Below are 26,843 nucleotides of genomic sequence, written 5' to 3' on the forward strand. Positions count from 1 at the left end.
GTGGTCACAGCACTGAGCAGGAGCACAAGGTGCCTGTGCCTGCTGGGCGACGGGGGCCAGCCAGCGCAGTGAGCCTGCAGCCTGGCTCCTGCTCCAGCAGTGCACACGGGCTCTAAGCCATGAAGGGGAGAGTCAGCAAATGGAGGACGGTCGGTCGACCTGCAGTGGAGCATGCTCTGTCTGTTAGCCTTCGAGGAGGAGGAGGAGGAGGAAGAGGAGGAAGCAGCCTCAGGGGTCGCGGGACATGGGGCCCAATGCAAGGGCCTGGTAGCAGCTGTGAGCAGGCTGGCTGACCCATAGCTGCTGTGCTGGGGGCTTTCCCTGGGAGCAGCCCCCACCCCCAGGGCTCTAGTCCCCCAGTTTTCAGACCTCAGTCTTTCACATCGGGGTACCTGGTCTAGTGCCCCCGTTATTCATGGCCCTCCCCCTGCACCCCATGTGCAGAAAGACTAATCCTGCTCCCCACCCCTCTTGTTGGGCCACACTGGCCTGCCTTACCTGCTGGCATCCCCAAACACCCTCACCCCCACCACACTGACTTGAAGGCAGGAGGTGCCAGGTGTTCCCAGCTCCCTCGCTCTCTCCTCCATCCATCCTCCTCTCCACACCTGAGGCAGGTGAGAGAGAAGGCAGTGAGGAGACCTGGGAGAGGGACACTGGGAGGAGAAACAAAGACCAGAAGAGAAGGTGAGGATGAGGGCCAGGGTGAAGCAGCGGATCCCACACCTTTCAGGACAGAACGGCGCACTAGGTAGAGTGATTACTGGTGGCCTCGGGAAGTCCTGTCTGCCTCCCTGATTACACTGAACAGTTCTGGGTGGCACAAGAGACTGGACACTGGTTATCCCTGGTGGAGGGCCCAGGGAGGCACAGAGAGAGCCTGGGCCAATCCAAGCAGGAGGTCCTGGAAGGGACTAAGTCCCCCGAATGGAGGAAGAGGCAAAGCTGTGAGCTCCTAGGAAAGTACCAGGGATTGCAGGTCAGGGAGGGCTCTTCTCAGGCCTGGCTGGAGATGTGGGAACAGAGAGAAGGCTTTCTGCTCCATCAGGAGCCCTCCCAGCATGAGGTGAGGCTCTGGGGCTCCCACAGGGGCCTGAGTGTCAAGTCCTCCTAATGCACTGTGTTCATCAGGAGCCCCACGAGTTGGCCCTGCAATGGACTCTTGGGTGGGCAGGCTGGAGATGCAGCTCTGAGTGTCCAGGCCCCCTTGTACTGGGGAGGTCGCAACAGGGCTCACTGTGGCTTTTCCAGCCTGGCATCCATACCCCGGATGGCAAGCGCTGAAGACAGGTGAGGATGAAGCCAGAGCTGTGGATGAGTGAGGCCAGGAGTGTGGGTGATCTAGGAAGGCTGGGAAGAGCCAATGAAAGGCTGTTGTGGCATGCAGGTCTGGGATGAAGGAGGTTTCCGGGCTTCTGGTGGATACTCCAGATGGACCACATGAAGACAGGGTACATGTGTGAGACACGAGCCTGCTGCACCCTGCACTGGGCCTTGGGTCAGTACAGGAGTGAACAGAGACAGCAAAAGATCTGATCTAAAAAGCAAGTGGGAAGTTGAGCCCAACTGTAATTACCATTTCAGGGCACAAAGGTTCTTCCTCAGGGTGGTTGAGCTGCAGTTGCAGCTCTGGCTGCCAGGGGGCACCAACCTGTTGCCTCTCAGGCTCTGACAGCCGCTGGGATGTCCCTCAGCCTGGACATCTACTAGGACCCAGGAGCAGAATGGAGGTGGTCCCAGGACCGAAGACCAGGCTGAGCCACATGTATAGTGCACACTCGTGGATAGAAATGCATACCCTTTTCTAAGGTGGCAGGGCAGAGTGCTCGGAGTGAGGCGCCTTCCCATTGCCCACTACCCCATCCCAGTTGGCCCCTCTCAGGGCCACCCCCCCACACACTTCCCTGTCCCAGGAGGCAGGGTGGCAGGACCAACCCTGACTACAGTTCTGCAGCTGCCCTACATCAGCAGTGTGACCTTGACCAGATCACTTCCCTTTGGGATCTCAGTCCCCTCGGTGATAGCGGAGGGCTTGGGGGCCTCCTCCAAGTCCCATGTGACCCGTAGCTGTCCCTGCAGGCAAGAGGGTCTGAGCCCACAAGTCTGGGCCTGGTCCCAACAAGAGCAGCCCCGCACGTGCCGGGCGCTGGCTGTCTCAGGGTTTCTCTGCTGTCTGTCCTTTCCTGGACGCAGCTCCTGCCAGCTCAGAAGGAAGAGGGAAGGGACGAGCCGCGCGCAGTTTCCTTGGCTCCTCCTCCACCGTGTCTCCCTCCCTTGCCAAGCCCAGCCTGTGAAACGGAGTAGCGCGCACTGGGCGATGACTGCGCTGCTCTGACTGCAAGGTCCCTGTGCCGGGAGCAGAACCCGTGGGGTCAACCTCCCCACACCCCTACACCTCGGGACGGCGCAGAGCCCGCCTGGCGGTGCCACTGCGCCCGCAGCCGCCACCAGGTGCCTGGCCCCACCGCTGCGATGCCCTGCGCACCCGGGCTGCGCGCGTTGTGGCTGTGCGCTGCGCTCTGCGCCTCTCCGTGCGCCCCCCAGCCCGGCCCAGGGCCCACCGCCTGCCCGGCCCCCTGTCACTGCCAGGAGGATGGCGTCATGCTGTCCGCCGACTGCTCGGAGCTCGGGCTCTCCACCGTGCCCTGGGACCTGGCTCCCCTGACGGCTTACCTGTGAGTACCAGCAGGCACCACCGCTATGGCTCCCACCTGTGCCTGCCTGTGGTCAGTCTAAGGCACCTGCGGGGAGTGAGGTGCCTGTGCATAAGCGTGGAGGAGGGCTCTCTCCTCCCAGGGCACTGACCACTGGGGACTGGGGAGGGAGGAGAGTCAGACTGAACATCGGACAAGCAGTGCACAGGGCTCCCCTTCCTAGTTTCCCTCAGCCCTCTTGTGGGTTCACTGTGGGAACTTGGGCTTGGTAACAGGTGGGTCTCTGGACCCTGACCAGACTTGGTGACCCCTTCTCCTCAGAGAGTGCCCAGGGGGGTGACTGCAGGTGAAGCTCAGTAAGCTGGAGGAGAGGGGAGGGGGCTTCAGTGGGTGGAAAGACCTGCTTCTCTACCACTGGAGAGATTAGACAGCTGTCACACTGAGGCTGGGTGGCCTTGGTGGGGAGTCCCAGAAGCTGGGAAAGAAGCTGTACCCCCTCTATCTTCTCCAAAAGGTACCCTGCCAGCACCATATCCCTTTGCTTAGGCCTCCCTGAAGTCATAGCCCAAGAGGCCGTGTTGGAGACACTAATTTGTGGGCAGATGTGAAGGCTGAAAACCAGAGAACCATTTTTAGAGCCTGAGTTGGGGTGAAGTGATGCATGAAGAGGACCCTACCGGGGCAGCTGTCCTAAGGACAGCTCACAGGAGCTTCCCTCAGAGCCTGGTGTCTGAGGGCTCTGGATGTGTTCCCGCTAACCCCAGGGCAGGAGGAGTGTGTGCGAGCTCATTCTCCCACCCACCCACCCCCGCCTACTCCCCCCCTACCTGCTCTGGGGAAAGGCAAGGTCCCCTGCCCAGTTCCTTTACCTTTTGGAGCAGGTGGGCAGGCCTGGGCCATCAATCCTGGGGGCAGGGTCTTTATTTTTTTCTTTTTTCTTTTTTTTTTTTTTTTTAACAGGGACAGAGAGAGTCAGAGAGAGGGATAGCTAGGGACAGACAGACAGGAATAGAGAGAGATAAGAAGCATCAATCATCAGTTTTTTTGTTGCAATACCTTAGTTGTTCATTGATTGCTTTCTCATATGTGCCTTGACCGCGATCCTTCAGCAGACCAAGTAACCCCTTGCTCGAGCCAGTGACCTTGGGTCCAAGCTGTTGAGCTTTTTGCTCAAGCCATATGAGCCCATGCTCAAGCTGGCGACCTCGGGGTCTCGAACCTGGGTCCTCCACATCCCAGTCTGACGCTCTATCCACTGCGCCACCGCCTGGTCGGCAGGAGAGAGGCAGGGTCTTGAGCTGTCTGCTTTGGGGCCTGATGACCAGGAGCTCAGAGGGAGAGAGAGCCGGGGTGGTTTGCACAGAGTTCAGCGTGTTTATTGAACCAATGGGCCCAGGGCACTCAGAGCTGGCACGTTGCAGATGGGTGTGAAGGGCTCTGCCCCAAAGTGAGATGTCCCCCTTTACTCCAAGAGGCACAGGGAGGGGTTCAGGGGAGGGAGTGGGGGAGAAAATAGTGTCCATGTTCCAAAAAAGCACACTGAGCCCTTTCTGGTCAGTCCAGGGGCTGAAGGCAGGAGCACACGCTGTGAGCCAACCCCTGGGGGTGGTGAGGAAGCCCATACAGCTGGCAGAGAGGAGGGCAGGCTCTGCCCCCATGCCCGCCACCCCAGGGGAACCCCACTGGGGTTCATGGCATTGATTCATTTAAGGACAGGGTTCTGTGGCTAAAGAGTTTGGAAATCGAGGTGGGGGCAAAAGAAAGGTCCCCTTTCCGTGCTGAGGGACTGAGGGACACCACCTTCCAGGCTGATTGGTCCAACCTCTTTTCCTAGCACCTGTTTTTGGGGAGAGCTTGAGGAAGAAGGTACAGGGCTACCTTGGGAATCCGAGCGTCCCATGGCCTGTGCTGGGGGGAGATTGAAGGTTTACCCATGTTCTTGTCACAGCTTCCCTGGGGCTGTGAAGGCAGCATTTAGGGTCAGTGGAGCTGGGATGGTCTGAACTGGTCGGTGTCTACCTGGGGATTGAGGAAACCTCTCTGTTCCAAGACAGATAGTATTCTGAGAGTGGGAAGGCGAGAGGTCAGAGACGATGTGGGGAATCAAGTGGTGGGCTCTGAAACTGGAAGGGAGGTGAGAGAAGCCTGTCCCCTGCCTTGGGCTGTGGAGAGGTCCCCTCTGGATGGGGACGAGGGGTCACTGCTGGAGCTGACCGGTGGAGGGTGGTGCAGAGGAGCCTTCTCTCTCTGCCCCCGGGATAGTGATCCCATCCAGACACGGAGGGGGATTGGCAGAGGGTTGTCACTGAGAAAAGCCTGGCCAGCAAGGTCCTGGGCCCCTTCCTCATCTCAGAGAGGTTGGGAAGGCCCATTCTAACCTTGCACCAAGTGGCCCTGCTCTTGCCCAAGATGGTGCAGCTTTGCATCCGATGATGTGACTGCAGTGCTCCTCTGTCCAGGCCACCCAAACCGTGGTTCCTTCCCAGCTCTGTCACCTGCTGAGAGTCACTGAACTCCTCAGAGTCTCAGGCTCCTCCTTTGTTCATGGAGAGAAGTGGGTGCCCGGACAATGAAGTGAGGTCACATGTCTGCACAGAGCCCAGTGCCTGGCACACAGGGTGACTCCTGAATAGTGGTTGTTATTGTCACACCTCCTGCTGGAGCCGGAGGGAGCTGAGCCTGCGTGTGGGTGTAGATTTCCAGGGAATGGCATTTGGCAGCAGGAGGAGAGGGGTCAACTGTGAGGCATGGTCTCAGCCAAGGCTTGGTTGTTCTGGGGTGGTGTGGTCCAGCCAGCTGGTGAACACTCGGGATGGGGGTGAGAGGGGAGTGGACACTTGGGTCTTCCTGATACAGGGTCAAGAAGGAAAAAAATAAGGTTAACACTGGATGTATAGGAAATGTCAGGACAGAGGGTACCTTTGGGCCCTTGACTCCCCACACCTGCTTCCCCACCCTGGGCTGAGCTACCCTCCTTCCAGCTATGACCTTCCAGGAAACACACACCTTGACTTCCCCTACCATGGTTCCAAGGAGGACCAGGACATTTCTTTATGTCCAACTGCCATCTTTGCTCTGACCTCTAGTTGGAAGAGATGACTGCTTGGGTCCCTGTTTGAGCAAGTTTGGGAGGATGGACTTCAGACACCCACAGTCCTCCAAGTGGCTCTCACATTTTCAGGTCTCCTCCCAAACTGTTGTCTTAGCAAGGGTCATGGAGATGTCTGCCCAGGGAAGGGCCTGTTCTGGAGCCTGCCCGGGGGAGATGGGGCCCCGGCTCTGGATTGTGCCAGTCTGATGGTGACAGGAAGGCTTCTTGCTCCAATCCCATCCCACCTCTGCATGGCGAGGAGACAGAACCACACAGACAAGGGCACAGCACTGTCCTGGAGCAGGACTTTCCCCAAATTGAGCAGTGTCAGGAAGCAGATGGTGTGAGACAAGCCATCCCAGGAGGCTGGTTGAGAAAGACCCGAGTTCATCCACTCACCATTACCCCAAGCGCGGTTCCCGTCAGGCACAGGGCCAAGGCAGGAGCCACCCTACGCAGCCCAGCTTGTGACCTGCTTGGGCTTCATGCCCTCCAGACCACTATGATCACATTTAAGCCGTTTGAAAGGTCAGATGGTGTATGTGTGCAGATTCCAAGTGGTTTTCGGTCTCGTCACAGCCCGGGGTGCTGTGGCCAATGAGATGGAGGCAGGTGCTGGGGGAGAGCTAATGGTCAGGAGTACGGATGTTGGCCCCAGCAGAAAGAGTCTGGTCATCCATTACAAGCTGTGTGAACCTGGCCCATTGATGGCTCTCTGTGACTCAGTTTCCTTATTTGTAAAAAGAGCCGGGATTGTTGTGTGAAGTCACTGGGTGGGGGATGTTTGTAAAAAGGTGGAAGAGCATCTGCTCATGGGAAGAGCTCAGTGTTCACCAGTGTCATCATTATGGTGACCAGGGCCAAGAACTGTTAGTCATGGAAGTCTTCCTGGAGGAGAGGTCCTGGGTGTTGGATCTGGGAGGAGAGGAGGAATCCTGTTCTGTAGAGGGCAGGAAATAGGGGTATGGCAGGGGCTGTGAGAGAGCAGAGTGGTTGGGGAGACAGAGGAGCTATTCTGGGAATAATACAGAGCACCATTAGTTTTGTCCTGGTCAGTGTGAGGGGTGGGAAGCAGAGGGCGGAAGACCCCAACCTGCATCCCAGATTCCAGGCGGGACTTTCTGAGGAAGAAGCAGAGAGACTTGGGGAGGATATGTGCAAGGGTCAATGTGCAGGCCTTATTTCCCACCTCCGAGGTCTCCCCTTTCTTTCTGATGAATTTGAACAGCCTGAGGTGCAGCCCACCCCCCACAAACTTGGTGTCTGTGAGTCTAATCTTGGTTGCTCAGTCACTGTGCTCCCAAACTTTTCTGGACCTTAGTGTTGACATGTTTTGTCGAAAAATGAGAGCATGGGAGAGGCAGGGAGAAGCCACCTCTGAGCCTGGTCTGGCAGGACAGAGAGAGACCCCCAGGGGGAACTGCTGGGCCACACCCAGCCCGGGGCAAAGAGGAGAAGGCAGGGAGTAGAGCGATTCCAGGAACCAGGTCCTCTGGGGGCCTCTGTGCCCCGCCCCCCATCAGAGGGCAGCCCTGGGGGTGGCTGGAGAAGGGTGAGTGTGCGGGGAGCCAGCACCCCAGTTCAAAGGAAAGGCAGGAAACAGCCGTAGGCAAGAGAAAAAGGAAACGTCTGGCTCTGGCAGCAGCGGGCATGGGGTGCGGCCGGGCGGGGCGCTGGCGGAGGAGAAGAAAGCCTGGCTCCGAGCAGATTTGGCCCCTGGCCCGCCCCACTCCACCCGCCTTCCCCCATTCATTCCATGGGCTCTCAACCCCAATGGCCCCCCACACACACTGAGCCCCTTCCTGCCCTGACCCATGCCTACCAGGCATGGGCAGAAGACAGGACCAAGCCGAGATGCCCAGCACAGAGGCCCTGGTGTGTGTGACTCCAGTCTTGAACCCACGTTCATTAGCTGTGGCCTTTGGGACAGTCCCTTCACCTCTCCCCCGTCTCTGTTTCTCCATCTTGGAAATGGAAACTCGATCAGGGTGTACCTGGAGGGTGGTGGGGAGGAGCAGAGGAAACAAAGACAGCAGAGCCTGGTGCCTTTCACATTGTCCCTGCTTTCATATGTCTTTCCTCAACACCTTCACTACCAGTGAGTTACAGAGGCCCTGAAAGGGAAGAACAGAGCTCTGTGATGGGGGGTTCCGGCTGCCAGTGTCTAATCCAGAGCGTCATCAGACTGTCTGCCCTCCCTCACTCCCTCCCTCTGTCTACCACTGTTCTTACGACTAAATCCTGTCCCCCTCACCTCCAGGGAAGTGCACCTTTCCCCAGTGGTCCTGCTCCTGGCCAGGATGGAGGGAGGACACCAGGATGGCCTGGCACCTGATAGGACACTCTTCAAAGAAGAAAAGTTAGGCTTCTAGGTTTCTTCTCTTTGGAGGGTCCAGCTTTTGCCCAGGAACAGAGTCCCGGAGTTCTGTGGCATAGTAGTGTCTTCTCTGCTAGCCCGAGGAGAGGCAGGCTTGGGTGGGTGCTTGGGTTTGTGGTCCATGTTTGCCCTGGGATGTGCCCTGAGGGGCCAGCAAAGATCTCCTATGAGCTCGTCACTAATGGGCTGTGACCTTAGACTAGCAACTCACTTTATTGGGAGCAGGTCCAAGGAAAAGTAATCCTGCTGGGGCTTTGGACTCCTTGGGAAAGTGCAAGAGATGGAGTGTGGGGGGGATTTTCAGTCCTCCTCCATATAGGAAATGACAACTTCTTTTTTTTTGTTTTTCTGTATTTTTCTGAAGCCGGAAACGGGGAGAGACAGTCAGACAGACTCCCGCATGTGCCCAACCGGGATCCACCCGGCATGCCCACCAGGGGGCGACGCTCTGCCCACCAGGGGGCGATGCTCTGCCCCTCCGGGGCGTCGCTCTGTTGCGACCAGAGCCACTCTAGCGCCTGGGGCAGAGGCCGAGGAGCCATCCCCAGCGCCCGGGCCATCTTTACTCCAGTGGAGCCTCGGCTGCAGGAGGGAAAGAGAGAGACAGAGAGGAAGGAGAGGGGGAGGGGTGGAGAAGCACATGGGCACTTCTCCTGTGTGCCCTGGCCAGGAATCGAACCCAGGACTTCTGCTCGCCAGGCCGACACTCTACCACTGAGCCAACCGGCCAGGGCAGAAATGACAACTTCTTTTAATCAAACTGTCATGGACTCGCTGATTCAGGGCCTGATCAGAAATGTGGGACTCTCTTTGTGCTAACTACTTTCTTGGTAAAAAAAAAAGGGGGGGGTCCCCAATTTTGAATGACAATTCAGGTCTCTCTTGCTGCCCTTCAGTCATGGGAACAAGTCTCACTCAGGACGAGAAAAACACCCATGATGCCAAACGTGGGCCGTGAGTAGAGTTATTTTGGAAGCAGAAAAAGGACATGGTGGGGGAGCTCAGGGGTTGGCACCATGCCCCCCGGAGCCATGCCAGAGCAGGCACGGGCAGGCTGGTAGTAAGCAGGGAGGGGGCTGGGCTGGCCACATGACAGGGCACCTCCAGCTCTGAGGCTTCCTATGTGTCCTGTCCCCAGCTTCTCTTCCTGCCGCTGTTTCCAGAGACCTGCCCGGAGGGCCTGTATCATTAATTGTCCCCAGCCCTGGGTGCTGGTCTCTTGATTGTGAGGTGCAGACTCAGAGGCTGGGCCAGGGGCGCTCCTGTGTCCAGCCTCCAGCCTCTGTCTGCTCTAGCACAGAGGGAATGCCATCCTAGTTGAAGCATTCACACCTTAAACAATGACCTTTCTTCCAGAAAGACACTAGATGGTCAGGAATGTCTATCCCTGGGGCCCAGACAGACTGATCCAGGGACCTATCATTACACTGGAAACTGTCCTGACTAGAAGGCACTCGCGTTTCTATAAGCACTCGACCTGCATCATCTCACATAAATTGTGTCAGGAGGGGCTCATGTCACCCCCATCGTACAGATGTGGAAACTGAGGCTTTTAAGTATGAAGGAGCTGGTATCAGGCCACAATAGGTAACCAGTTCAAGACACTTCCTCTCGGGGCTCAGAGCTGGGTGTTCTGAGCTCCAGCACACTGGCTGCTAAACTCCCAGGCACAATAGCCACTCAGAGCCAACTTCTAGTTCCCCATCTTTGTGGGGAAGAGTCACTGGTTTTCCCTGCTCCCCTCCCATCTGCAATCAGCCTCAAGTCCCTTTACAAAAGGCAAGGGTAGCTCAGTGTGGACATCCAGAGCATAGTGTGTGCTTAGACCCTATTCGCTGTCAGTGCACTGTGTGGATTCGGATAATGCTGCAGTGACCCCGTCTCCCTTGTTAAGTAAGGGCCAATGACAACGACCCAAGCTGCTGTGAGGAGCACACGTTCAGGCAGTCACTCATATGTCCATGTCCCAGATGTGCAGGAAGCACTGCTGTCTGCAGGGCAGGTGCTGGCGCATCCTCCTGCACCCACCGAGGGAGGCCCTACAAGGTTATTGCCCCCTCTTTCAGATAGGGGGCAGCTGGCCAAGGTCACAGACAAAGTTGGAGAGAGCCCATGGCTGGTGGGCGCAGAGAGGGAGACAGGGCAGGTTCACAGAAGCTGTGACACGTTGTGGGCAGTGAGGAGTACAGGGAAGCTGCTGCCCAAATGGAGGCCACCAACACAGAGCCTGGGAAGTGGCCATGGGATCAGGGATGACACAGGCCGGGCGCCCAGGCTCACAGGCACCGCGGAACAGTCATCTCTCCTCGGCGCAGCGGGTGTGTTGACCACAGTCCTGTCGGGACAGTGCGCAGCACGTGAGACATCGCTGTCCCCATGATCCATCAGCATTGCACGCCGTGTGTCTGCGTGGTGTCCCGTCAGTCTGTGTGACATGGTTCCTCAAGGGCAGGGGCCACGACGGCCAGGGGATCCTTGGGGCAGTGCTTGTGCACCGGAGCTTCCCGGCCCATAACGCCTACTTTTCACACACGTACACACACACACACACACACACACACACACACACAGTCACCCACACGCACAAGCATGCACACGTACGCATGCACACTCACAGGCACGGACGCACCCAAGCTTACACGCACGAACACAGCCCTGCACCTGGGACCAGTCTCCTCCTACAGGTGCCCCGGACAGGGCCGTACCAGGTACAGAATGTGCGTTTGTCCCCAGCCCTGACTGCCCACCTGGGCACTCAGGTGGGTGCATGAAGGGGGTATTGGGTGTCAGTGCGGAGTGGGGGTGGGGAGCGGCAGCACAGTGACAGCCACTCGGAGGCTGCAGCAGGTGGGCGCGGCAGAGGCCCAATGTAGAGGTCTGGGGCGGGGCCTGGCCTGGCCTGGCCTTGTTAGGCTGGGACGACCGGGAGAGCGGACCCTCAGCTGAGCAGCGACCGTGACACCCTCACTGGCCGGGTGATGCCCCAGCCCCTGCTGCCCACCGTGGGCACCTGGGCCCTACTGTCCAAATGGCTGCACAGGTCAGCACTCCGCTCTCAGTGATGCTTCAACAGTCTGCACTGGGTCCTGCTCTGGTCACCTGCCTCCCCCACCCCTAGCCGTCTGGTGGCCATAAATTCCAATGAAGCTGCTTCGCTAGAGTTGCCCTGTGGCTCCTTCTGCCTCCCAGTCAGGAGGGGTGAGGGCAGGAGGGCTGGGAGGAGGGTCCCCTTCCGAGGGGCCCTCAGGATGGAAGAGGCCACCTCTGTCTCGATGTGCCTGAGGTGGCCCCATGGCTAGACAAGAGGCTGGGCAGCCCTGGGGAGGGCACCCCTCACCTGAGTGTGGCCTCTGCGGGGACAAGAGTTCAGGTGCACTGTGCTGCAGGAGGCCGGGCATGCCTGGTTCCAGAGCCTCTAGGAGTCGTGGCCACACTCTGTGGATGCACTGTTTGCATGCCTGGGGCGGTGGTGCATGTCAGCATCCTGTGTTGTGGGGTCTCCTCACCAGTGTTTTCTAGCACAGTGTGTATGAGCTCTGGGCCACCGTGTCTGGGTTAGATCCTGGTTTTGCTTTCTGCTAACCTTGGGGAAGGGTGTAACTTTTTTTTTTTCTTTTAATTGATTGACTTTAGAGAGCCAGAGAGAAAACGGGTGTGTGTGTGTGTGAGAGAGAAACATCAACTTGTTGTTCCACTTAGTTGTGCATTCATTGGTTGCTTCCCACGTGTTCCCTGACTGGGGATAGGTCCTGTGACAATGTTGTTTTGAAGCCGTGCTCTAAACAACTGAGCTAACAGATCAGGGCAAGAGAGGACTTAACTTTTATTATTATTATTTTTTCAATTACTGTTGCATACAATATTGTATTAATTGCAGATGTGCAGCATGGAGGACTTACTCTTTTGGTGCCTTAGTTTTCGCCCCTGTGAAGTGGGGTTGGTGATGGTGCACAGAGGGCTGTTGTGAGCGTAAATGAGGTGCTTAAAAGGGGCATCTGACACATAGTAACCAGTCAGTGGGTGTGAACAAGCCATTATCATGTATCTAGGTTTGCTGAGTGTATACTTAGTAGCAGGCTCAGTAGTGCTAAGTACTAGTGTTTTATTAAGTACTGGTATTTTATTAAAGACTTTCTGTATAAAAACCACAGACCCTGGTGGGGGGAGGTGACAAAAATTCGGTAACAAGCTGGGGGAGCCCTCCCTCCCCCTGTCCAGGAGATCCTCTCAGCCCCTGCAGAGTGGCTGGCTGGGGTGGAGGCAACTGCAGAGCCCTGGAAAGAAGGGGGTGGTGGGTGTCCATGGGTCTCTTGCACTTTTGTTCGAAACACCCTAACTCTGCCCATCTGGGCTTTTTAGGTTCACATTCAGTGGAATTAGGATCAGGAGACTGTGGCCAGAATTCTGTGTCTCTGCCACCAGCTCGTTGAGCGTTTTTGGATAAGTCCTCTGACCTGTTTTGCACTATTTTCTGTGAGTCGATAGTCCTCTGAGAGAGGTGCCAGAGTCCCCTGAGATTTGCAATTTCACTCACTGAGACTTGAGGTCCCAGGGCTGGGACAGACATAGCCATCACCAGCACCTCCAGGGCTGTGTGCCCAGCCAGAACAAGGCGCCCATTAACTATGTGCAGCCAGCGGAAAGAGGAATGCCTCCCCCACCCCCGCCAGCGGATGCCACACCAACCCTTGCCTCACTGTGTCTCATTGCTGACTGCCCTGATCTGAATGCAGAAGCCTGGGTGCCCCACCCCCTGCTGGCCCTGCCTCCACCTGCCAGAAGGTATTAGCCTCATCATCCAGAATGACAAGGGGGTGCAAAGGCACTGTGCTGTGGGGCCTAAGGACCTGCCAGGATGGGGCTTAGGGTCAGGAAATACCTGGGACAATCCTGAGACCCCTGGCATGCCCAGTGCTGGTGGACAGAAGCTAGGAGAGAGAGTGTATCAAGCTCTCAGAAGCTGGGCATGGGGCCCTCCTGAGTCTTGCTGCAGCCCCCTGCCCCTAACCTGGGCTGGACCACCCCCCACCCACACACTCACAGGCCAAGTCCTTCAGTACCCCACCACTTGCGTTAGTTAGTGTTTGGTCCTTTAGGAATGCGCTCACTGGGAGGTCCTTGTGCATCTGTCCTTCCTGCTGTGATATCCCTGAGGTTTCATTCCATCTGGTTGGAAGGGAGAGGGTGAGCAGCTGCCTCCTACTCTGTTCACTTCCCTTTCCACCTGCCGGTGAGCCTGGTCCAAAGGGATCTTGCAGGGTCTTCCTGCTGTGAGGGGGCTGAGAGTCTCCACAGGAATCCCTGCATCACATTGGCCACCCTGCCCCCAGCACACAAGCCTTTGTGAGAATTAGGTCATTCGCCCCTTGGGGCCAATCTTCAGAGGAAGGCAGGAAAGCTCCAGTTTGGTTTAGGACACAAGGGCTGACTGAGATGTCTCTTCCTCCAGGAAGCTTTCCCTGATCCCTTAACCCTGGGAAGGGCTCCCCTCTGTGTGCTGCTCTGCCCCAGGCTCACCTTCTGGGTTCCAGCTCCTGTTTACCTGTCTGTTTCCCAATCCAGGCTGAGAGTCCCAGGAAAGCAGGGCTCCAGACCAGAGCTCCCTGGTGTCATCAGGGCTGGACCATGTCCCCGGCATGTGGATGCTCACACGTAGTGGTGGAATGAGTGAAGGAATGAATGAAGGAATGAATAAACAAATGATTGGCCAGAGTTGGGAGGTGCAGAGTGGAGCCACTCAGACAGAAGCACAAGGAGCACATGGGCCTACCTGAGAGGGAGGTGGGAAGGGAGCTCACCTGGCTCCGCGGGCAGGCCCAAGGTGTGGCACTCAACCCAGACGGCTGCGGTGAGGATGGAGCCGCGCTGGGGAGCCTCTAAGCTGCCAGCCCGCCCATCTCACTTCCTTCAAGTGAGACATCTGTTTATAAACCCTTCCACTTAGAAGCTTTGCCTTCCCTAGTCATTTTCTTTCTTTATTTATTTAAAAAGAAAACTTCTTTTGAAAATTTCCATCCAGTTTCCAATGAGCTAAGAAGAACGGAGGTATGTGCCTGTCCAGGGCTTGGACAGAGAGAGCTGTGGGGATGGTTGGTTCTTGAATGGCCACCGTGTGTCTGGCATTTGCCTGGGCTCTGAAGGTCTGAGATGACTAACACCTGCGGTCTGTGTTAAGAGGAATTTCAGGCTGGTGGGTGAGAAATTGACCACCCTGTAAGTGCGAGAGTGGAGGCACACACAGCCTGGTTGTGGAGGCACTTGGGAGGTGAGGGCTAGTGGGGAGGGACTGGCCACTCTGGAATCCTGTGATGACCCTGGGTGCTGGGAAGTCTGAGGACACCAAAGCCCTTCAGCAAGCCTGTAGACCTCAGCAAGTATGTGTTAAGTACTTACTATGTGCCCAAGCCTGAGCGGGGGATATGCAGGAATGAGGTGAGAGTACTACATGCCAGTAAACAAGCGATTTTGGTTCTGTGCGGTGGGATGCCCGAGTCCCAAGGTTCATGAAAGACTTCCAGAACGAGTCTCTTTTACCTAACTATGTAAGTATAATACTCATCCCAGAAAAGCGACCCCATCCCTGGTGCAGTGTGGTACAGTGACACACGCTGAACACAATTGCATAACCAGCATCCAGACCAAGAAGCAGAATCTCCACAGCTCCTTGTGAGTGCAAGAGCATCAGAAATGGGTTCTCTCCTAGTTTCAGAGGCCAGAATCCTAGGATCAAATGTAGTGAGCAGGGCTGTTCTCTCTGCCTCTAACCCTGGTGGCAGCCAGTTCCCTTGGCTTGTGGCCACTTCACTCCAATCTCAGCCTCCGTCTGCATGTTACCTGCTCTGTGGGCTTCTCGGTGTGTTTCCTATCAGGGCCCTTGTCACTGGGTTTAGGGTCCACCCAAATCATCCAAGATTCTTTCCTCATTTCAGGGCCTGAACTTAATACACCTGCAAAGACTCCTTTTCCAAGTAAGGTCACATTCACAGGTTCCAGGGATTAGGGCGTGAATGTATTTTGGGGAGGGCTCATTCAGCCCACCTCTCACTGTCAACCTAACTACCCCAATTCTTGTGCTTTGCAAAGCTCTCAGGCCACTTTCTGTTGGCTAAACCTGCCCCTCTTTGGCTACCAGTAGCCACACTTTCTCCAGGAAGCCCTCCCTGACTATCTCCTTATCAGGCATTTGAGATTCCTCCAGCCTAACATTCGATGTTCTGTCCAGCTGTGTCTGTGGCTCTGAATCTGTCCTCAGAGGGCAGTTTCCTCTGGGCAGAGAGTGTCTCCCCCTCCTTCCCCTCTGTGCTCTGTGCACACGCCTCCTACAGGGCCCAGCAGCCCTCTGCACACAGGGGCGCTAGGAACAAGGGACTCAGGTGAAGACACCTTTACAGCAGTGCCCCAGCCAGGGCCTATGCCCAGTGGTAGCCTGGTTGCCGGCCCTTCCCCATGTTCCCTCTCCCCAGACCCTGCCACCTCGGAGGGAACCTGGCTGTGCCCTTGTCTCAGGCCTCTGTGGCCGTCCTGGTTTCACACAAAGCAGGGAGGGAGGGAGGAGCTACGGGCGGGGAGTCCAGACCTTTGCCTTTCCTTGGAGGAGGCCAGGGAGACAGAATGCCTTTGGCTAAGGGACCCAGGCCAGAGATCAGAAGATCAAAGGATGAGAGGATCAGGGCTGGGGCAGGTGGCATTCACTTGGAGGCACCAGGGAGAAGCAGCAGCTGGTGCCTCCTAAGGGCAGGGCTGACCCAGAACGCCCTCCCCTTGCTCAGCCCCACCCACGTGACCCTGTGGTGCTGCTAGGACCTGGTGGAGGGCTCTGGGAGCTGAGTGTAGGGAGGGGAGGGATGCTGGCCAGCATTCGTGACACCTGGTGGGCACGGCTGTACCCCTTACATGTTAGAACCCTCCGTTCCACCCTCAACCATTTCCTTACATGGCACTATTATATAACATTTCAGAGATGCAGAAACAGGCCCAGAGAGGAGAAGGCACCTGCTTCATAACCAACAGCTGGGTGGAGGTGGGGCTGAGACTCAGGCTGGCTGTCTGACACCAGGGCCCATGACAGCACCCTGATGGAAGGCCCAGAACTCTGGTGCAGCTGCAGCTGGAAGGGGCCAGACTAGAAGTCAGGAAGGGCTTCCTACTGGGCAGGGAAGTAATTCTAGACCAGGGGCAGTCAACCTTTTTATACCTACCGCCCACTTTTGTATCTCTGTTAGTAGTAAAATTTTCTAACCGCCCACCGGTTTCACAGGAATGGTGATTTATAAAGTAGGGAAGTAACTTTACTTTATAAAATTTATAAAGCAGAGTTACAGCAAGTTAAAGCATATAATAATAATTACTTACCAAGTACTTTATGTCAGATTTTTGCTAAGTTTGGCAGAATAAATCTTTATAAAACAACTTACTATAGTTAAACCTATCTTTTTATTTATACTTTGGTTGCTCCGCTACCGCCCACCATGAAAGCCTGAATGCCCACTACTGGGCGGTAGGGACCAGGTTGACCACCACTGTTCTAGACTGTCCACGAGTCCCACAACCCCATAGGTGGGGAGTTAGGGAAGAAGGCTGGTTTTGGTGCCACCCAGAGGGAAGGATGAAGGTGGGGGTCTGGGCCAATGGTGCTGGGAGTAATGGGGCTGCTCACACAGCAGGTTCTCCCCCAGTCCAGTGGTGAACAGGCGGTGCACCAGGCGGGCTTGGAGGAGGGTGCTGAGCTCTGGAAGTTCCACTGTCCTTGGCAGACCCAGGCAATGGGCCAATGTGATAGTTGGGGTCCTCCTGGTGGGGCCTGCATCCCTCTGCACTATTCTGGGAGCTGTGGCAGCCTCCTCACTTGGTACCCAGGTGCCACCACAGGCACTGAGCATTGGGTTGCTTATGAGCTTGTATGCAGTTGGGGTTCAGCAGAACACCTGCCTCTTACTGCGTGACTGACTAGACATGGAGTAGTTTCTGCCATGTTGCCGTTTCTCCATTTAAAATGGTCGTAACTGATGCTTCACTCCCTGGCCTGTAACAAGGGTTAAATGAGACCAAGGATGTGCCAGCACTCTGTGACCTGCAAAACATGTTCAAGTTGAGGGGACAGGAGAGGCAGAGTGTGGGGTGGATGACATCTGGGACTTGGGTGTCAGAGGGACCTTGATTTTGCTGAGCCCCATCTGTAAAATGGGTCAGTATAGCCCATAGCTCTAAGCTTGCCTGGCAAAGGCAGCTCTTGAAGATGCTCAGAACTTCCCACGTCTGTTGTTCCCCAGCCCCATTTAGGAAACTGTCTCCCTGGGCGTCTGGGTGCTGCCCAGGATGGGGCGGGTGGCAGTGGTGGGGCTCCTGTGAGTGCAGGTGTGGGGACAGGAAAGAGGGAGGGCTTCTTGCTGTGAGAGAAAAGCTCCTATTGGGATATGGGCATGGGGGGGCACTGAACAGAGGGGCCTTTCTTCTTTTCCACCCCAGACACACCCTGGCCCTTTATCCGGTGGAATAAAGGCAGCAAGGCCAGGAGCTTCAGCTAAACAAACAGAACTCGGGGCTATGGTCTCAGACAAAGGGGACCCAGTCCTTCCCACCCCTCCACCCGCCCCTCTCCTGGGTTTCTGGTCTAAGGGGAGGTCACAGCCCTTCACTGAAGGTGCTTCACATCTGGTCAGACAGCCAGAACCGCAGCCGCACACCTGCATGCACAGAAATGGTGCTCTTCCTTCTAGAGGAGCTGGAGAGCAGAGGGGATAGAGCTGGGAAAGGCGTGGCGAGTCCTCAAACACAGCCACTGCCGCCTTGCTCTGCGGGTCTCTCCTTGCTGCCCGCTCACCCTGGGCAGGCCTGCCTCCTCCCTGACAGCCCTCTGCTGGGCGCCTGTGGATGCCCCTCTCCCCACCCCCACCCCTACACAGAAAGGACCTGGAAGCTGGGGCTGTGTGTGTGTGTGTGTGTGTGTGTGTGTGTGACAAGGACAGGTGATGGGGAGAGCGAGCTGTCCGAGGCTAAGGTGATGGTTTGTAGTTGAGGACAGGACAGTGTGGCAGACCTTGTGACCGAAGCCTTAGGTCAGATGGATTAGTCCAAGGAAGCTGGTGGCACTCAGGCCCCAGCCCCAGGAGTTGTCCCTCAGGCCTGTAATTATCCATGTTCTTCTCATTTGTCCCCACTGCTGGGGCTCTTTAGGGGGCAGAAAAGCACACGTTTCTGGGCCTGCAGCTTCATCACCTACTGTACAGGGCCTGGTGTGTAGTAGGTGCTCAGTGAACACTGGCTGGGTGACTCATGGCTGGAGGCTTCTTGTAGGAGGAGAAAGCACTTGGATAGGGTGAATGGAGCGTCAGGTCATGCCACTCACAGGTCATGCTGGTTGGTCACTTGCTGTGTGCTGGGCACTAGCTAAGTGCTTTATCAGTGGGGAAACTGAGGCAGACAGCAGTGAAGTAACTTGCCTGTGGGAGAGCTGGGAATCACACGGGACACGTGAGTGCAGAGGCCGCAGCGTGGCTAGTGGAACTGCCTGTGATGATGGACTTGCTCTTGGTCTGTGCTGGCCAGGGTGGTGCCACTAGCCACGTGTGGCAGCTGAGCCTTGAAATGTGGCTAATGTAGCCAAGGAACTGATTTAACTTTATTTAATCTGAATGAACTTAAATTTAAATGTTCCCATGTGGGTCATGGCTACTGTGTCAGGCGGAGCAGGTCTACAGTGTTGCAGAGAGGGCAGAGAGGAAAGAAGGGGCCCACAGCCAGTCCCCCGTGGCTTTTGAGGCTCTGCCCCTCATGGACTTCTCACAGGCCATGCCGCAGGAGGCCAGGGTCCATTGACTTGTATATCTGTGGGTGACTTGGCTCTGAAGGAGGAGGGAGCCTGGGAGGGAAGCACACAGGTGCTGCCTGCGAGCCACATGCTGTGCTCTTGACAACCTTCAACGGGCTTAGACATGGGCACAGCTCTCGGCTGCCTGGGCTCCAGGGCTCTGCAGACTGCCCCAGCTTGCAGAGAAGAGGGGTCCCCTGTGGTGCTGAGGGCCAGGCTGCCCCAGAACTCAGTCTCCATCTGGCTGAGTTGGCCTGGCCCTCCCCCTCCCTCTCCCCAGCACCCTGTTTTGCTGTCACTGTCCCAAATCCCCCTTGCAGTGAGAAGAATGTGGAGCCATAGGATTTGACCTTGATTAAGTGGGTTCCTGTGGCCCCAGACCATGGTTTCCTAAGTCCAGCACATTTGAGTGTGTGTACAGGGGTGTCTCTGCTGGGTCCCTCTCTCCTTGGCCTCCTTTCTCAGCCATCAGAGTTAGAGGAACCCCCATCACACAGATGAAATGTTGTGATGCCGAGAGTGACATTCCCCGACTTCTGTGGTCTTTAAACGGGGGCTAAAAAAATCCTTGCTTTTCTCTCACTCTCTGGAATGTCTCCTTTTCTGGCCTTTCTCCCTCCATGTCTCCCCTAAATTCTGGGGTCACCTGCTATGTCCTCTGGTTCAGTCTGACCTGCACAAACCTCACCTTTGCTCCATAACTGGGGGGACCTTCTGTCTAGATGCCGGGCCCACTCCATCCGTCCTCCACCTGCTCCCATGCTGTCCCCCGCCCCCCTCACCAAGGCAGACTGGAGACAGTGTTACAAACGAAGGAGCCAGGTGATGACAAAGTCAAGCAGCAGTCCTCTTAGTTATAAGCACAGCGGTGGTCTCCTGCCGGACTTTGTGCAAAGGCCAGAAGAACACATGGTGGAGACTGGCATGTCTTCCTGATCGAAGTGCAGGCTCCTGCTGGGAAATGTGTGAAAATTGCGGACATCCAAGAGAACTTAGTGTCAGCCAGTGTATTTGGAACCTCAGAGGGGACAGCTCTGATATGGAGGGGCCCGGGGGCCTACTGGACAGAGTCACTGGGTTAAGAGAGGCTGCTGTGACAGCGGGTGTGGGCAGTGTTACCAGGTCCAGCCCCATGGAGCCCACAGGAACAGCAACACATCAGCTGCCCCAGCCCTCAGCCCTCGTGACCAGCCAGGTTGCTGAGGGAGGTCTCTGTTCCCCACCCTTCAGTTCTGCCCCAAGTTCCCAGCATCCCCCTCTTATCACACCTGGTCCTGGTCTCCATGGTGACACCGCCTCACCCCACAGCCTGGGTGGTCTGGTCGCCTCACAGGGTGAAGCTCTGAGAACATTTTCCTGATGTGCAGCCAGAAATTTCCACTTCCCATGCCTAGGGCTGCGGCTCTTCTCTCCCCCCACTCCTGCCAGCCTCACCCCCCCCACCCCAGCTGTGTCCACCCAGAGGACCCAGGGCTGCTGGATAGGGCTGCCACCACCCTCTCCACCCCTACTGTTCAGTTGAGAAGCAGTCTGAAGGCCTAGTGCAATGAGAATGTGGTGCCTCTCATCCAAAAATTAGAATTCAAAATGACAACAGCAGAGATTTGAACTGCCAAGCATGGGTCTCCGTGCAACCACACAGGCCACAGCCTGAAGCCGTCCCTGGGGAGTGGTGTGCATGCATGTGTGTACATCTGTGAGTGTGTCTGTGTGTGTGTGCGTGCTCCTAGTGGTCGTAGGGGGACAGTGGTGGACCAGACTGTGAGTCCAGGCATTGAGCATCCAATTCAACCACAAGCTGGGCTCCAGAAGCAGCATCACCAAGCTACCTCGGTTCTTTCCTGAGCCAGGAGACAGACCAGGGGGTAAACTGAGGCCTAGAGAAGGTCACAGCCATACTCAGCTTTCCAATCAAAGGATGAGACCTGGCGGAGGCCATTTGGGTCTCCCAGAATTCCTGACTTTGTGACATGTGGACGCTTTGAGAAAGTATGTGGCTTTTAACAGTCCAACATTCTACATGCACATGTAAGATAAACACATGTGCCTAGTGTGCACCACACAAGCACCTCCCAGAGCATGTGTATCCTGACACATGCCCCCTTGTAAACAGTCACCATTCCTACTGGCAAACCCAGGCACCCACAGGTAAGGGCACCCTCTTATTCCGGGTCTAGGTGTGGCCTGCAGGTCTGAGCTGGGCTTTGGTTGCACAGGCACGACCCCCCAGCCCCTCCCCCTACAGCAGGACCAGCAGGCCCTTAGCTGCTTCCAGGGCCCATGGCATCAGCTTGGGGGACCTCAGCAGGAAGCCTCTGCCCTCCCTCTTCCAGCTCCATGTTCCCCCCTTTCCTCTCCTTGGCACCAGCCTTACCTCTTTTCCTTTTGTGAGAGGGCCAGGCCTGAGTGGGGCTCCCCCTACCTCTACCCTTCGAAATCAGACCCTTAAACTGAGCCCTACAGCTGGGCTGTGTTGTCTTGGGGCAGGATGTGGGGGCGGGCTGGGTATGGCCCCCTCTCTCCAGGGGAGAACAATGAGGCCGCTAATGGGGGTGGCAGAGGGGGTGGGGGGCTTGGAGCCACATCAGAGCCTCTGAGGAGCGGCCCCTGGAGGGACAGCTGAGTGATGAGGCCTGAGTCACACGCCCAGCGCGGTCCTTGAACTCCTGTGGAGGCACGTTCAGAAATGTGCAGGGTAAACATTTAGAGGTAATCAGTTCTGCACCTCCCTGCCTGGCAGAAGGTGAGCCAGGCCCGACTCAACTCACAGGGGAGGTCCCGGCAGACCCAGGGGCTGCCTCATGGGCTTCCCTGGCCACATGTCCCTGCACTGTCCAGTGCCCCTGCTTGTCCACACTCTGTCAGAGCCCTGGGCTAGCGGAGTCTAAGAGCACCCTGAAGACCAGACTCTGGCTTAAAATCCACCAGAAACTTCTCGGCACTGCTCCCTGAGGGGTGGCCACCAGCATACCAGTGACCCTTTCTCCTCGAGGGGGCCATCTGTACTTGGAGCAGGGAGAGGACTGAGGGCAGGAACCAACCCTGAGTTCCCGTCCCGTCCCAAGGCTCTACCCAACGCAGACTGTCGTCCTTCCCAGAGGACAGCGGTCTGTGTGTAGGCTCTACCAGAGGTGAAACGTTTGAGACTAAACCATCGTTGTATAAGTTGGAACTGGACTCCTGAGCACACGCCGCCTTCCTGGCCTGCCTTTCTGAGCAGATGCATGCATTTCTTGGGGAGGTTTGAGGGTGGAGGTGCCTTCTCAGAGAAGGTAGAAACCTCAGGAGGCCTGGAGGTGGTCCCAGCAACGCGGGTCTGGTCTGGGCCCACGTTTGGGCCCCAGGGAGGAGGCTGGCAGAGGCCAGAAGCCTCTGTTGAGGTTTGGACAGGATGGACCCAAAATATGTCAGGTGCATCTCAAACACCACTGCTCACCAGGCACATACAGCCAAGAAAGTGCTAACAAAGGTGGGATCAACTGGCCAAGGCACCAGCCCCCTCCCAGTCCAGGCCTGTCAGGCTGGGACACTTGCCCACGAGTCACTGAAGGACAGGTGGACACAGACACTATTTGTTAGATAGTCTGTAAGTCAGGGGTCCCCAAACTACGGCCCGCGGGCCACATGCGGCCCCCTGAGGCCATTTATCCGGCCCCCGCCGCACTTCTGGAAGGGCACCTCTTTCATTGGTGGTCAGTGAGAGGAGCATAGTTCCCACTGAAATATTGGTCAGTTTGTTGATTTAAATTTACTTGTTCTTTATTTTAAATATTGTATTTGTTCCCGTTTTGTTTTTTGGTTTTTTGCTTTAAAATAAGATATGTGCAGTGTGCATAGGAATTTGTTCATAGTTTTTTTTATAGTCCGGCCCTCCAGCGGTCTGAGGGACAGTGAACTGGCCCCCTGTGTAAAAAGTTTGGGGACCCCTGCTGTAAGTATTGTCTCATTTAATCCTTCCAAGGATGCAAGGGCTTTCTTGTTATTCATCCCACTTTCACTGATAAAGAAACTGAGGGTTGTAGTGGTTACCAGCCAAAGGTCTGATAGGCAAGAGGAGGAGAGACTTACCCCAGGGCCTTTTGATTCTGAGGCTCCAACTCTTTCCTTTTTATTTCCTTGAACATATGATGATACCAGTGGGGTCTGCTTGTGGGGAGAGCTGTGGCCACATGAGACTGCTTGGGGGAAGGTTAGCAGGGCCTGATGCAGTTACCAGGGTAGGCTGTTGTTATGGTGAGGACTTTGTGTGCTGAGCACCTTAAAGGTGTGACATTGAAACCCACTTAGGCTCACAGATAACATGGGAGGGCCAGGGTGTCCCCCACCACCCAGGAATCAGGCACTTTCTGCAATGTGCTCAGAGGCCATGGCCTCCAGTTGGAGACCAAGGGAGGGAAGCCAACCACAAAGTGACTGACTGGGGCCTCAGAGGGCAGTGCCACCCGCTGGCTTTGGGTTGACCAGAAGGGTGCTCATGTCTATGTGTGAATATTGTGGGAGCCCGCCCTGAAGGCTGGAATGGCAGGGAGCTCTGTGCCTCAGTTTCCCCACTGGAACACAGGCTGCTGGTCTGTTCTATGTATTAGGTGGCCCCTCTTCTCCTACACTAAAAGTCTGTGAATTCTTCTCTAGGTCTTCTCCTGCAGGGAGGTCAGCTTCCTTCATAACCTTTGTCAGAGCCAGGCCCTGGAGTCCAGGCAGGCGGGAAGGAATCCAAGGGGCCATGGAGACTCAGCCAGTGCCCACTCAGAGGGCAGTTTTGGGGCCTGCTGGGCACTCTGTGGGTGAGTGCAGCTGGATGCTACTGCCTGGGGCTGATGGATGGCTCACGACTCCCTGTTTTCTCCCCACATAGGGACCTGAGCATGAACAACCTCACAGAGCTGCGGCCCGGTCGCTTCCACCACCTGCGCTTTCTGGAGGAGCTGTGAGTAGGCGCTGGTCCCAGGGGCGGGCTGGAGCTGGAGCACCTCAAACAGCTGTTGGACAGGGCCCCCCTTCAGAGCACATGGCTAGGGAGCTAGCTCTGATGGCAGGGTGTTCCATGGACACCTGACCCAGGTGGAACCCAAGGGTGGCTGTGAGAGGCCCTGTGGTGCGGGAACTCCAAGCTCCAGTGGTGTCCCTCCTGAAGTGGCTCCTCCTTGTGGCCTCCCCTCTTCCTGTCAATATCTGTCTGTCTCCCAGGGTCACCACCCAGGACCAGCCACCAGCCACTCCCAGGTCCCGGTGGCTTTTTCTGGTGTGTCTCCTTCATCCCTTATCTCTGTTCCCTCTGTTGCTGGCCGACGTGTCCCCTCAATTCAGGGGTTGCACCAGCCTCTTGACTGACAGACTCACCCTTTTCTGAGATTCTGCACATCTCACGACCTCAAGAGCTTTTCTGGCTGCATTTCTGAGGCCCTCCCTCACCTGGCCCACACCTGCCTGGGCACCTTGGCTCTATGAGGCCAGTCCTGATCACCCCCAGCCTCCCTCCTGCATCTGAGTGGAACCCCCCCACCCCAACCTGGCAGTTCCATCCCTCTTTGCACATGGGCATCGTAAACAAATCACCTCCTCAGTGCAGTGATGAGAATAACCAGCCCCTGCCGCTGCCAGGCTCTGTGACCCTGAGGGGAGAGACTTGAACTCTCTGCGGTTTATTCCCTGAAATTTGGGGTGATAATAGGCACCGTTTGGGGTGACTGTGAGAATGAAGTGATGGGGTAGGTATGACATGGACAATGTTGCTCTCAGACAGCAGGGGTTAGCCCCCCCCCACAGGCTGGCGGATCCCCTATGTTCCATGGGTTACCTGTAGTGTCACCCCTCTGTCCGGTTTGCAGGCGTCTCTCTGGGAACCATCTCTCACACATCCCGGGAGGAGCATTCTCTGGTCTCTACAGCCTGAAAATCCTGTGAGTATGAGAACACAATCTTCCCACTGAGGTATGACCTTGGGAACAGAGGGCTCAGCGAGGCTGGCCTTGTGCCTGTGTGTCCGTCCACCAGGAGCTCACTCAGCACTCCCCCTCTGCATCTTCGTCCTTATTGTTGCTTTTGTGTCTGTGGAGTCGCAAGTCTATAGCAAACGTGATTTGTAAACCGCATTTCACTGCACCTGCTGTTTGGGGCAGCCCTACAGGGCAGCACACCGATCTTTTCCTGGTAACGTGAACAATGACCATGAGTAGAGGTCTTCACGGGACTGGACCGTGACAGACCCAAGTGCTGTCCCCAAGACTCAGCCAGGACGGGTAGGACTGTCCGCAGAGGAGGAGATCACATGGGTCCACGCAGGTCCTTGGCCGCCATGCTCATGAGCTCCAAGCCCGGTCTCAGTGGCTACGGCGCTAAGTCCCCATCTCACTGTGGACATGTCCCCTCCCTGAGGTTTCTGGCTTCTTCATCCCAGCTTCTGTCACTTGCTCTCAAAGCAAAAGGAAAGTAACAACTGGAGAGGGCTTATGTCACCTAAGTCCAACTGAGCTGGTGGCCCATTAGATTAGGCAAAGCTAAGGCACTCTCCGTCTCCTTTGGTCCATCCACGGCTCACCTTGTCCTGGTCAAGACTGTCCTCCCCAAAACCCTACTCATGTTCTGATGAGAGAATAGGGGAGGGAGTTGGGGCAGGTGTCACAGGGTCTGAGGGCGAGCAGGACAGTCTCCTTGGGAGGGCACATCACCACAGCCCCTGGTTTGGGGGAATGAAAATTGTGAGCTGATCCTGGAGCATTAGAATGAGCATCGCCACGTGGTGAGCATTCCCCAGCCCTCTGACCCCTCGCCCTGACGTGACCCGGCCGTCCTCTGCCCAGTTGAGCAGGTCATCTGGCTGTGGGGTGAGAAGGGCTGGAACCCAGTCCTGTGTTTGAGGGGCTCCCTCCGCCTGGAAAGGAACTGATTTTCCTAACTTGCTGATAGTTGTTTCTAGGCTGGTGGTGGCCTTTGGCCTTTGAGCTTCCAGCCTCCAGCCAGTCAGCAGTCCATGGTCCCCCACTGATCAGGTCCTCTCTTCCCCGCAGCTGGTCTCCGGCACCCTTTACCCTCGGCCCCCCTCTCCGTCTGCCTCTGCGTCTCTGACTCCAGGGCTCCCTGGTCTCTCACTGTCCCTTGACCCTCTGCTTTGCCCTGTGTGCTGTCTCTATCTGGCCTCTGTTGCCTCTCTCTCCCCTACTCTCTGTCTCAGCCCCACTGCCCCTGCCCTGGATCTATCCCGCTCCACGGGGATGGGGAGGCATCCTGAGTGAGATGGAGATGCAGAGCAGGCAGCCTGCTTGGTGGCATCTCCATGCCACTGCAGGCTCAGACCTGCAGCGGGATTAGAGAGCGGGCTGTGTGCTGGGCCCTCAGAAGATGTGAGGCTCACGTCCCATTCCTAAGACTCCGGCTTAGAGACGAGCCTCCTCTTTCTTCTGTGCCTGCATTAGGCAAGAACCAAAGCCCCAGGGGGCCCCGCCCACCTTCTGCAATGGGGCCCTTGGCTGAGCCAAGTGAGCTGCTGCAAAGGCTGCAGGTTGGAGCCCAGGACAACCAGACTGTACACTGCCTGCTGTGCCGCTGACCTCCACTGGGCCTGGGCCTGGAAAGCCAGCCAAGCCCCCAGAGCCCCGTCAGCTCCTTGCCTGTGGGCTGCTCTGTGTCAAAGATGGGCTGGGTGGTCTTGGAGCTGCCCCTGCTCCTGGGCCTTGGGGCACAGAGCCTCCCACGCCCCATGTCACACTGTCTCGTTGCAGCTCTGGTCCATTCTATTTTTTCACGCCTGCAAAAAAAACATGAGCAGCAATCTCCCACCACTGGGAATAATCTCCATTCCCAAAATCTGTCACCTGACTGCCCAGTCTACTCTGTGTCTGGGACTGTGTCCTCCTGAACTGCACGTTGCCTCCCTCACCTTTAAAATGAGAGAGTGGGAATAAACTTTTCAACATT

At 56.4% G+C, this 26,843-nt stretch overlaps 1 protein-coding gene across 1 annotated transcript in view; it reads left to right on the forward strand.

The window, feature by feature from the left end:
* The first annotated feature begins 2,414 nt into the window (after positions 1-2,414).
* Positions 2,415-26,843, forward strand: part of LGR6 (leucine rich repeat containing G protein-coupled receptor 6) — a 71,936-nt gene continuing 47,507 nt past the window's right edge. The window contains exons 1-3 of the mRNA XM_066239404.1: positions 2,415-2,675; positions 23,785-23,856; positions 24,758-24,829. Of these exons, the coding sequence (XP_066095501.1) occupies positions 2,473-2,675; positions 23,785-23,856; positions 24,758-24,829 (347 nt within the window). The 5' untranslated portion in view covers positions 2,415-2,472. The remainder of the gene's footprint in view (positions 2,676-23,784; positions 23,857-24,757; positions 24,830-26,843) is intronic.

Source organism: Saccopteryx bilineata, chromosome 1, assembly GCF_036850765.1.
Source record: "Saccopteryx bilineata isolate mSacBil1 chromosome 1, mSacBil1_pri_phased_curated, whole genome shotgun sequence".
In the NCBI taxonomy this organism is placed as follows: domain Eukaryota; kingdom Metazoa; phylum Chordata; class Mammalia; order Chiroptera; family Emballonuridae; genus Saccopteryx; species Saccopteryx bilineata.